Below are 12,377 nucleotides of genomic sequence, written 5' to 3'. Positions count from 1 at the left end.
TGTAACGAATGATTCGACACTGTTATTGATCCGTTAACGTATACCATGTTAGAAAAATATTGCACTCTCATGGTACATTATTGACCGATGCAAAAAAAAAAAACGCACAAAAAAACGTTTCCATATAGCCCCACAAAAACAGCCTGAAGGAAGAGAGGGAGATCTAACAAAATCTCCACTCTTTCACAGGTTAAAGGGGTCAACAGAAAAGCCAAAGAACATTTCTGCTGAATACTGAAAATATTCAAGTCATCACTTCCATCTAGTGGTCAAATTTAGCAATGACTTAATAGAGCTGTGTCTCAGCTCAGGGGCCCAGAGCCTACCAAGACGGATGATAAAGGGCTTCATTTATATAATGATTACTCCATTGATCACTCCACTCAAGTTAAAGTATTTCACTAGTTAGTAATGAATGCCTTGAACTATCAAAAGTATTCATATCAGGATCAACAATAGTTGTAAAACAATTAATGTAAAAGAAATCTGTTGGTCAGGCTGAGAGGATCCAGATTTGGTTGGGCCTAGAATTCAATGTTTTATGACTGTATTATATATTATCTTTTAAGTGAGAACACTGAAGAGAAGCATAGCCAGTAGCATAAGTAAAATAGTTAAGGTATAGTGCTTCAAACTTGAAACCACTCTATATTAAGTAGGCCTACCTCATTATGTACTTGAAGTGTTTGAGTACATTCATCCCGGAAAATCCTTTGAAACTGAAATTAGAAAGTAGAGTTTCCCATATCTTATTATCTCACACAATAATAAGTGCCGTTCGACTTGATGTGAAACCCCCTTTGTATGTGAAAGTGTATAATCTCTACAGTTTGAATGCAAATCATTGTCCAAATCCTCCACATTTTATTGGGCAATTATAAGGTCTTTATCACAGAGATGCAGTAGTAGAGGTCAACTTAGGTGTATCCCATGACTTTAACTCAATAATGGCCCCATGATTTACGTAGTTAGCTACAGGTCTACACCCTCCGTGATAAAGGCATATTGGGTTACAAGGTGAGCACCACATTGTGAAGTTGAACAAGGGAACCTTATCGAGAGTTACGTATGTAACTACCGTTCTATGAATTCTGGATGACCGCCAGAGGCAGTGCTTAACACTGGATGTCAGTAAGAATGAAATAGAACTGTATAGTGTGCGTGGATGATGGTTTAAGCAGCCTCACCTGGCCTGAATCAGACTGATTCGACTTCGGGGCTGGGTGAGACTGCAAACCTTTGCACAGGTTAAACAAGCCGTCACCAAACACACTGAGGAAGAGATCTGCATGGCAACATGGAGCCCCGTTGTCATGGACCACTGTCTGCAAACCTTTCAATAAACCGGCTTTCCAAATCACCATCCGTCGTCCGGGTTATGGAGAAGCCCAGAAGGGCCATCTAGGTGGCGTGTAGCACAGGCATTGCTACACAGTTTCTGCTGGGATCAATGTTAGAGGAACATGATCAGATTTATGCATCCATCGTAGATACGTAAGGGTTAATGTCCTTACCATTTTCAGAGAAAGTTAAGTGCGAACACGGAGTGTTCTGAATGATTCGGGGCTGGGTGGCAAAAAAAAGCAAATGGGGGGAAGGGTCGGCTTTTTATTTGGAAAGAACGTCTGTACCTTCGAGGTATATCATAGGGTAGGGGGCACAAAAAAACACATGAATGTCGCCAAAGAATACAGAAGTTTTCATTATCATGCATATTTTTTTTACATTTACAAGCAGGGCTTTCGTAGCACTGTTGAAGATTGGCCTTTTGAGCAACAATTGAACAACACCGAAACGCTTGTGATGATAATAGAAATGTGTCTTGTGCCATGTTGTTAATGTCAAGTGCTGACGATGCTGTGGTATGCCTGGCGGTAAGGTTACCAAACAAAGGAGTCCAGGCATATGCTTACGGCAAACCGTGAAATGAATTGCAGTTCAATCATAGTTTAGACCAACTTCGAGGGCCGCGACAAACACCAGATCATCAGACACACATCGCCTTTAAACTGGATAAAGCGATTATAAACCTTATGTTCATGTCATAGATGCAAGGAAGATATGTGAATTACTTCCAAGTGAACAAAGAAAAGTTACATTATGTAATTTGCATAGTACACAATATACTGTGTGTACCCCTTGAAACCTTTTTCTTTTTGTGATCCAAAAAAGTTCTTTATTTGACTGGTTAACAGCAAGCTAGCATAAAAGTGACCATTTCACCTTTTGTAGAGTTAAATGGTGGTACAATATTTGGGTGTCTAGCATGCTTCACAAGCCAGGTTTAATATGAGAAAACAGAGGTAGTATAGTTACGGCTCTTGTGAGAGGGTGCCAGTTCAGTCTTAAGCGTGGATGAAGCCATGTTCCTAAAGTCTCTGTGAATCCTACTGATCTCAAATCAGACCCCATCACCGAGGATCAGCCTCTTTTAAATCACCCCATCTTCTTTCCCATGAGCGGTAAGAAAACCAAACCCCAAATCAGCGTACATATGGACTTCGACCAAAAAAAAAAAAAAAAAGGTATACAAAGTGAATTCACAAGCAGGGCAGTAACTGCATCGTAGCGTGCAACATGAACCCTACAGAGAACGGCCGCCTTGGCTCAGGGCAGGGGGGGAGGGGAGCCGGCGTTCCTACGGTCCTTTGAGGAGCGTCCCACACCCGGGGAGGCGGCCCGGGTCCCGCCGGGGCCGTCCAGAGCGGAGCGGGCCCCCCGGTGAGTTCGTTTGTGGTGGGCCTTGGCGTTGTGATGGGTGTGGGTGTGGGCGTCGCCCGCGGCGGCGGCGGCGGTGTGGCGCAGTGCCCCGCGCCCCGCCGGACGGTGGTCCCTGGCGGGGTCAGAGTTCACCGCAGAATTGTGTCCTGTGCGCTCGCCGCCGCCGCCGCCGCCACGGCGGCGGTCGGCCGTGGGCGGCGTGGGCGGGGCTCGCGGGCGGGAGGCGGGGCGTGCGGGCGACTCCTCGGACACACATTTGGATCCCTGTGACACACCGGGGGGGGGGGGGGGCGGGGGGGGTGATGAGACGGTGATGGGTGGCGATTGGGAGGTCGGAGCGGAGTGAGGAAACAGGAAGGGGAAAGAGAGAGCGAGGGAGAGGGTTACTTCTGTGCGAGGCAGCTGAAGCCGGAGTGAAAGTCGCCCCCCTCCCAGCAGAGAGAGAGTGATTGGGCCGAGAGGGCCGGGAGAACGGCCTGTGCTGGGGAGACGACTGAGACACTGCCCAGATCTCTCTCACACACACACACACACACACACACACACACACACACACACACACACACACACACACACACACACACACACACACACACACACACACACACACACACACACACACACACACACACACACACACACACACACGCTCGGCGGGAAGTTGAACTTTGAAATGTGAACAATGGTTATAATAAGAAGAAGAATAATGAATCGTCTTGTCTTCGAGAAGAAGGGGATAAGACACGGCCTGCACCTCATATAACCAGGGGCTGAACAGCTCTACTCTGACCCAGATGAACACACATTCCAACACTGTGAGCCGTACAAACAGACCGGACTTGTGTGCATAAAATAGCAGAGATTCAAGACCTGAACTAATCGTTTGCTCGCCAAGGACACGATGGATATGAAAACATCCATCGGACCTTGACGTGCATGCAGAGAACAAAACGGCGAGCTTCTAGCAACAAGCGGTTAACATGCCACGGTTACGTCTGCCCAATGAGATGGGAGGATTGGTGTGGCGGTAAACACACTGATAGGCAGCCAGCCAAACACATTCCATGAACAGCTCGTGCAGAAACAACTGCAGCCAAAGCACACGCACACACACAGACAAAAACAAAGACACACTTTTTTTTTCCATCCTGTCTTAGAGATTTACTGGCTTGACTAAAAACAGGCTCCTCAATCATACAGGACAGAGCAAAGTTCAGACAATGCTCCTCGTAGTAGAGACGGATGGCAGGACATAGGTTTAGACACGCATGCATAGACAGACACACACGCATAGACATACACAAGACACCAAAGGTCACCAGTCGTGGACAGGACTTTATTTTGTCGACGTTACACATATTTTCATGTAAATCAAGTGCATACACAACCAAAACCCACCGATTCTTCCCTGCTGTGTTTTCCAGGTTATTTATGTTAGACTATTATTATAATATAGCAATTACCAGAAGTCATTGACTTTTCACAAGAACGCAGAACGCTAAATGCAAGCACTAAGACCAACAGCCTAGCTATTCAACACACGTTGAGTATAATTTAGATTTAAAGTGACAGTTATATTGTGGTTCTATGGGTTGATTCTGGGCGAAACCACTACTTGAATGCGGTTTTAAAAACATAGAACAATATGGACGCATGCACCCACATTTCTTGAAAGATATTGCTTGTCCCCGTTACTGTATGTTTTGGATTATCAGGTCAATAAAAAAAGAGAACAATATAGTCCCGCACTTAAATAAAAAAAGCTGTTTTTCAGAAGTTTTTGTTCTTATTTGATAGGGTGTTATGGTTTTCCCTTAATGCGACACTGATGTTTCACTGAGTCCGTTTCCTCTCAGGCCGATGGAGGAAGAGACATGAACATCCTCCCCCAGTCCCCCGACAATGGGACCTGGCCTTCGTCGCGAGGACGCATCTTTGATCGCTCATCTGCCCTTTCTTCTTCTGCTCTCATTTGAATAACGGACTAACGGCCGTCTTTAGCTCATTAAGCATGTCTGGTGCACCTGCTGCTGGTTGGTCAGTGCGGTGCATGTTCTTCCCCGTGCTGCATGGCGTCTTTAAAATCGCTCTTGCCCGTGTTCGCAGAACCTTCTGAGCTAAGGCGAGACCATGGTGTTGCATTGGAACCATCAACCTCTCACCAAGTATATCGGAGTGTGAAACTGAAGTGTGGACTAAAGACTCTGAGCAGTGCATAGGGGTCAATTTAAAATCAAGCTTTGATTTTAAGAATTATTTTTAATAACAACATGGAGGCTTGGCAGGCCGCAGTCAAGAGGTCAGGATGGGGTCAGCTATGCTAGGAAACCAGGCTCTCCTAACGATGAAGACGTTTTTTGCTGTGGATGGGGTTAGGGCAGGGGTTTTCAAAGTGTGAGAGAGTGAGCCCCCCCTCAGAGAAAAATTTTCAGCTGAAACAGATTCATTCAGGGTCCCCGACTCTGTATTTTCTGAGTCGAATCAGATCTGCCTTTTCAGTCCAGAGATTCGACTATTCGGCGGGGTTTGTTTACCGGCGTTGCTATGGTGACCTAAATTATTATAAGCAACTGAAAACGATGCCGGTTTGAAACTAAAACTGTGATTCTGAAAAAAGTATAAATGCTATAAAAATTCCGTTCAGATAGTATTGAAGATACAAGTGTGTAGATTTGTTTAATAGTTTGAACGATGGTAAACGGTTGAAAAATGAATGAGTTACGATGTCTAGAAGTAGGTGTATCAGAATGGGCTGACGTCTTCAATGAAAACAGCTGAAAACGAAGCGGTATGAAACTAAAACTGTGATTCTGAAGAAATTTTAAATGATATCGAAATTCTGTTTCGATATTATTGAAGATACAAGTGTGTAGGTTTGTGAAATGGTTTGCACGAAGATAAACGGTTGAAAATTTATTTAGTTATGTTACTTCTACAGTTGAAGTACGACTGATGATTTGAATCATCGCCTTTCAGGGTTTTTTTCGGGATTCTTTTTTGCCCCCCCTGAAGAACTCTGGCGCCCCCCAGGGGGGGTGCGCCCCACAGTTTGAAAACCACTGGGTTAGGGGGTTGTTCAAGCGAAAGGAGATTCCTGCAAACCATAAGCCACGTTCCTACCACATTTATGTCCTTCTTGGAGGCCAGGACGGGCAGCTCCACCTCTCTGCTGGTAGCCTGTGGCGCCGCCGCCGCAGCCGCCTCCTCCTCCGCTGATAGGAAGCCCCGCCTGTCAATCAGACTGTGAGGGCAGGGAACAGGAAGAGAGGTGTCTCAGAGGGGCCGTCGTTACCAAGGAGACCCAGTTAGCACCGAGGCTGTGGTTCCTCGTGACAAAATCGTTAGTGACAGGTAGTCTCACACAGCCAGACCACATTCCCTTCATCGTGTGTGGGAGGTCTGCCGCAGCAGTTACTGTGGAGGGGCGGAGCCAGTTCAACCGACTGGACGAGCTTCAGCCAGTTGGTCCGCGCAAGATAATAAGTGGTTTATTTCGAAAGGGATCCCCACTTGGGAGCGTTACCGGTACCGCTTTAATTCTGAAGTAAAAAGATATCGTGTTCAAATAAAACGAATTACAAAAAAAGGAGCACTTTTATATACAAATAAAAATATATTATTATATTAATTCAGCCTTTGTCGTCATCTACCAACTCACTGGTGTGTGCCTAATACTGACCAATGGGGAGTTTGCAGGATAAGACAAAAAAATTACTTATTTATTGATAAATATCAATTGATATCAGTTGTCATAAGCTGGCATAAGGGACTTCATAATAAAACATTTATTCTGTTGCCACTTCTGCACACTCTAGTTTTCCTCAGTGTGCAGTGGGAAGAAACTACTAATACTGTTTATAGATAAAAACATGCAGGTGACACCGACACAGACTCCCATTGTGATATGGAGTCCATACCTGGGGGGCATGGGTCCACAGAGAACAGAGCAGCAGTTGACGAAGATGTTTCTGTGGCTGTACGGGTTGGTGGCCGCCTCCGCGCCACTCTTCCCCGTCCACGAGCCTTTGATCTGCCACACAGCCAATCAGGACGCAGGATTACGTTAATGTGGGTGACAGGGTCTCTGTCACCTTGGAGTGAGGATCTACATGACAGAGTGTGTTTAGAGCAGTGGCTCACATGCAAACAACAAGCAAGGGGAGATGCATATGCAGCGGCTGAACGGAGAATGGCAGGGCTCCCTTCATACACAGCTATTACTGCAAGAAGACCATGGCCAGGGGGAAACAGTGCTTATGCATCCCAGTGTGTTCATTTAGCAAACACATATTAACCAGTAACATGAATGGCAAGCCTTGTAATGGAAAACATATTATGGAATACACAAAGCGATGGCTGGTTAATGTTGTTTAATATTAACAAGCCTTTTAGAATAAAATATTAATCTCCAGTACCATACCACAGTTTGAACAACACTTTTTAGAGCCTAGTTCTTCGAATGTTATACCTTTAAAACAAATAAAGTAGAACAATGAATGGTGGAGTGACCCAGACACTCACGTCTTCGTTGGTGGTGAGATTGGAAGCAACCAGGTAGGTATGGAAGCCCGAGAGGCCCAGGATGGACCAGACGGAGAAGAAGCAGATGACCAGCTCCACCGCAGTGCAGACACGTTAAGGCCACACACAGCACTTCACAAGACACACAGTATGCATTATCTTGACGCATTCACATGCAACTTTCAGACTCTGGCTAACAACAGCTTTTCAGGACTATGAATCTTTTTTTTTTTTTTACAGACAGAGGAGGAAGTTAGAAAGTGAACAATGTATATATAGATGACGATGAAATGCTGGTTAAGGGAATTCGAAGAAAGCCTCTGGCTGAAAGGATATCTGCCAGGACTCTCCTGCAGTGCGAACACCAGGCCTTTTCCATCTTGAGCCCCTTAAGCCAGAGAGACAAAACACACATAGGTCCATACATCATGAGACCTGTAAACACTGCTTAGGAACTGAAAACGAATCAGAATAAAAGACGACTTTTAAAAGTTTGTTTTGCTCAATTTGCTTGAGCTAGCAACCCAATTGAGCACCTGAATAATAATCCCTTCGTGTTCACTTGCTGATACATTTGTTATGGTAAACTGCTTAGCACGAGCGTGCAGATTTTGTGGAACGGTCTTACCGGGCCTGTTTTGCAGCATAGCTACAGTGTAGTAATTCCATGCAAGAAGGTGAGGGAGGGGGGGGGGGCTTACTCAGTGCAAGGTGGGTGGTCACGCAGCCGAAGATGAAGGCCGTCAGGAAGGAGAGCGACACGATGAAGGTGTAGAAGAAGCGGTAGTTGCGCTTGCCGACGCAGTTGCCCACCCAGGGGCAGTGGTGGTCGAAGCGCTCTGGCAGGGGGAACGGGCTCAGGTTAGGGGACGCAAGTCTGAGCTCCACAACGCCAGAGATAAATCAGCAATAAACATTGTTTTTACTTTAGGTATTGAACCATTCTTATAATTAGAAGTAATAGCAGTAGTAGAAGTAGTAGTAGTATATTAATATTATTTATATAGCACCTTTTAATACAGGAAAAGGTGGGTGTTTGGTAAAAGTGCAAAGAATTATAATGTCCCTGGTGAACAGTAGAAAAACACTAGAGTCCATCTCCATTCAACGCCCGCTCAATGTGGCACCCAGTCTTTACAGAGGGTGGTGGGGTGGGGGGGGCGTCTCTCATTACCACCACCACCGGCATCCACCGGGTTACGTGAGTTAACGATCAGGGCGGTTAAATGTCAGCCGTCACACCCACCTACGCAGTTGTCACACAGACTGCAGTGGGAGGTGCGCGGGGGCCGGAACATCTTGCAGGTGAAGCAGTACTTGAGCTTCACCGCCTGCTGGTTGATGAGCACCTCCCTGGTGCGCGGCGGCGGGCGGTAGGTGGTGTTGCCGGCGTCGTCTGCACCCGAGACAGAGAGAAGGGGTGAGAGAGAGAGAGAGAGAGAGAGAGAGAGAGAGAGAGAGAGAGAGAGAGAGAGAGAGAGAGAGAGAGAGAGAGAGAGAGAGAGAGAGAGAGAGAGAGAGAGAGAGAGAGAGAGAGAGAGAGAGAGAGAGAGAGAGAGAGAGAGAGAGAGGTATAACAGTGACTAGAAATATAATTGGCTATATCGATGAGGGAAGTGTGACCGTCCCATTTAGGTCAATAGTGACCACGTTTCTTTTTTTCTTTTTTTAGGTGGCGTTGTTTAAAAAGTGACAGGCAAGGTGTTTGTTTATTTTGGACAACTATGGAGAGACATTATTAGACATTTAGCGAGGCATCCTAACTCGTCATCACTTAAACAAAAAGTGCCTGGGGTTGTTTGGCTGGGCCAGACTTACCGATCTGCTTCTCCACATCAGCAGCTTCGTCAGGGGTGGCTCTGGGCAGGATGCCGGGGTCGCTGAAGCTGGTCTGCACCAGTGTGATGACCACGAACACAAACAGGGCTCCACCAATCACAGGGATGCACACGGTCAGGTGCTGGACCAGGAAGGGGCAACTGGAGAGGAAACACAACCGTAGACAAAACTGAGTTCCACTTACAAACGCGGAAATAATTACATTTGTATTTAAAAGGGTGAAACTAGAGCTCTGTCAATGTAGCAATTCAGATTTTCTATGCTTTTTTTTTACTTTGAAGGACAAGAAGGGTTGTCTTTATACTAGATCCTCAAGTTTGATTTGATATGTAAAATTGTAGTAGCTATTAGACCTTATTTCATTACCACGATGGACTACATGCACCTAATTCAGATTTAGGTCATTTAGCAGGCGCTTTTGTTCAAAGCGACTTCAAACCATCCATACACACATTCACACACCGACGGCGGTATCAACCATGCAAGGCGACAGCCAGCTCATCGGCAGCAGTTAGGGTTAGTTGTCTTGCTCAGGGACTCAGTAAATAAAGTAACAGGGTTATGTTTGAACCAAGTGTGGCAACAACAACAAAGAGGTGACATAATGGATGCAGTAACCACTTGTGTCCACAACGTTGCTTTACTGCATGTTTGGCCCCTGAGGTCGAGGGGTGGTTCTTCATTTAGTCAAGCCGCCACTTTGGCAAAGAAAGAAGCATTTAGCGTCATCTTAGCCATCCAATTACTAAATCTGTCTCACAGACCTAATGCGTTTCATCCCCAGCAGGGATCTGCTTTTAATCAAAGTTCAATAGCTTTAATCACCATCCTAATCCCTAGACACCATGGGCCTATTCACTTACAGTGAAATTGAGAGTGGCAGACTTTGCTCCAAGACATTGCAGGAACGCAGTTAATCGGTTAAGAATATGTGGGCTACGCAATGACCACATACCGTTGCACATTTGTTTACCACATGTGGTACATGTCCCTTAACGGGAGTCATAGCAATGCAACTTTTTTAACCCATAGGCCTCCGTGTCACACGAGAAATAGTAGGAATAGTAAATCAAAGAGAACAATAACAACTTACTCAAATATGAAGAATAACACACTGGTGAGTAGGATGAGGCCCAGGGTGAGGGGTAGCACCCCACTCTGCCGGGCCATAATGATCCTCCCATCGCAACAAAAGCGATTCTTCCCCTGGAAAACTTCCCACTTTCTTCGCTGTTTTTTCGCCGTCTTCTCCTCCTCCTTCCCATTGTCAGTGACGGGTTGGGGTGAAGGGGTGGGGGCGGGTGTTGACAGTGCCTCCAGATCGATTTGCTGGTATTCGCAATTTTTCATCATTTCTTCCGTAGGAGGGCCGATCTGCTACTTTGGGAAGCCAAAGCATCTGGACAGCAGCTGTCAGCATCACTGACACGCTCTTCGTGGAGGCTCAGCGAAGGCATCGGGTCCTCAGCACAGCGACCTGGCGTCCCCAATCACACCCGTCTGGAGATAACTTTGCATCACTTCGCCTGGGTGCACCATTCATTGAGCTAAGCTTGAACCCGAGCCGCATCAGGTTGATTCTGCATCGTTTTATGTGCGGTGCATGTTTACCTCCAGCGTTAGCGGCTAACCCCCAGCCAGCGACTCACTAGCTTGGTTAGCGGACTCAACACACTGCTTTGAGAAAGCACGTCAACGTTAAGCGTTATAAGGTTAAACCGTACCAGTGTGTATCGGTGTTTGGTCTATGACTTGGCGATTGTATCTTCACTTTGATAATTCTGAAGCAATGAGCGACGACGCCAAAGTGCACGATGTGTCTGCAAGTAACGGTGTTTAGCCGGACAAACATACATTACCCGTGCTCCGTAGCCAAGCTATGCTAAGCTAACGCTGACAGCAGCGACCCCCCCGTGGTGAATATGAATACAAAAGACGTCAGATCCCGTCGGTTAGCGGTTACATGCAGAGTGAACATATTTAGCCCAATACAATCTGAGTCTTACACAATTGTGGATTAAACTCCTATAGTAAATAATATATGTTCCTCCTCTCTGAGGTGGATGCTCGGAGCTTCACAGATGTGTGTGTGTGTGTGTGTGAGAGAGAATGTCGCCACCTACAATGAACTGTTTTTGTTTAATTATAAACGAACGTCATTTAGAAAAGCGCAATGAAGCTCGATAATTCCTTTGTTCTTGTGGTTAATGATCATGCTCCTGTTATCTGATTTGTTATATTTTTAGCCGAGCACAAAAGATGAAAGGATATTAATAATAATAATAATAATAATAATAATAATAATAATACATAGGTTTTATATAGCGCTTTTCTCGGTACCCAAAGACGCTTTACAAAAAACACAAAACAAAAAGGATACAAATTAACAGTACAGTACATACATGCATACATACAAATACTCCAAAAACAACAATACAGAGAAAGATAGGACAGTGAGAAAGAGAGAGGGTGGACATTTTTTGTCAGGTGTTGTAAGTGATGTTGAAGAGATGTGTTTTGAGATGACTTTTGAAAGACTGCAGTGAATCAGAGTTACGGATGGCCAGGGGGATGGAGTTCCAAAGGGTAGGGGCGGCGATGGCAAAGGCTCTGTCCCCTATGGTGCGGTATTTGGTCCTGGTGATGGGGATGAGGGTGTTGGCAACAGTGGAGCGTGTTCGGTGTGGTTCAATGGGGATATCCATTGATGTCATGTCATGTCATGTCATGTCATGTCATGTCATGATATTGAAGGGATATCATGACAGGTTATACCAATCCTGAAGCAATGCAGAATAGGGTCAAAGAATAATTATCATGTTGATTTGGAAGTTATTCTGGCTACTTATAATTGTATTTACTTATTACATGTACTATAGCATTGCATTAGGTATATATTGTACATCAGTCATATACTAATATTTAAGTTATTCTTTAATCTATTGGAACAATGGAACATATTCCATCTCGTTTTACTAAACTAGTGTTGGAAGTTACTGTTTTTAATTGTTATATTAATTTACTGCCTGTATGTAGCTGCTGACCAATCATGGGTCACGCAGGACCAGAGTGATAGATATAATATAATATATATAATATATTCTCTCTCTGGCTCTGCGCAGAACCCGTTCACCGCGGTTGCTATGGTGATACTGACTTTCTCTGAATGACCACTAGGGGGCACAAGGAGCATTTGTAATTGCTAAATGTGTTGACGTCTAATTAATGAGTTCAGTAGCATGGGTAGTAGTGTACCTATAACGCTTTTTCTTTTTAGGTTCATGAATGGGGATATA

The 12,377-nt window shown here is 45.3% G+C and overlaps 1 protein-coding gene across 2 annotated transcripts; it reads right to left on the bottom strand.

The window, feature by feature from the left end:
* Positions 1 to 1,592: 1,592 nt before the first annotated feature.
* LOC132451319 (palmitoyltransferase ZDHHC18-B-like) lies at positions 1,593 to 11,204 on the bottom strand. Of its 2 annotated transcripts, none has more exons than XM_060043701.1 (9): positions 10,175 to 11,204; positions 9,061 to 9,221; positions 8,489 to 8,638; positions 7,944 to 8,081; positions 7,579 to 7,630; positions 7,243 to 7,345; positions 6,639 to 6,751; positions 5,842 to 5,962; positions 1,593 to 2,985 (listed from the first exon to the last, which is right to left on the bottom strand). In XM_060043701.1, the coding sequence occupies exons 1-9, from the start codon at positions 10,432 to 10,434 to the stop codon at positions 2,608 to 2,610; spliced, it is 1,476 nt and encodes a 491-aa protein (XP_059899684.1). In that variant the 5' UTR covers positions 10,435 to 11,204; the 3' UTR covers positions 1,593 to 2,607. The 2 variants fall into 2 exon arrangements, 1 of the variants encoding a protein (XP_059899684.1); XR_009524042.1 differs by lacking the exon at positions 1,593 to 2,985 and adding an exon at positions 4,037 to 4,415 and having other exon boundaries at positions 4,456 to 5,962.
* Between the last annotated feature and the right edge of the window lie 1,173 nt (positions 11,205 to 12,377).

This window comes from Gadus macrocephalus, chromosome 22, assembly GCF_031168955.1.
Source record: "Gadus macrocephalus chromosome 22, ASM3116895v1".
Taxonomy (NCBI): Eukaryota; Metazoa; Chordata; class Actinopteri; order Gadiformes; family Gadidae; genus Gadus; species Gadus macrocephalus.
Note: the sequence above shows the minus strand (reverse complement) of the source record. Positions and strands in the feature narration are given on the sequence as shown.

What these genes read in the sequence shown, in the direction of transcription:
- LOC132451319 (XM_060043701.1), bottom strand. Translation starts at nt 10,434, where the DNA reads ATGATGAAAAATTGCGAATACCAGCAAATCGATCTGGAGGCACTGTCA. An exon ending in GTGTTATTCTTCATATTTGA is followed by an intron (nt 9,222 to 10,174) that starts GTAAGTTGTTAT and finishes TTTCCTCTCCAG; the next exon opens with TTGCCCCTTCCTGGTCCAGC. An exon ending in CTGCAGGAGAGTCCTGGCAG is followed by an intron (nt 7,346 to 7,578) that starts ATATCCTTTCAG and finishes ACGTGTCTGCAC; the next exon opens with TGCGGTGGAGCTGGTCATCT.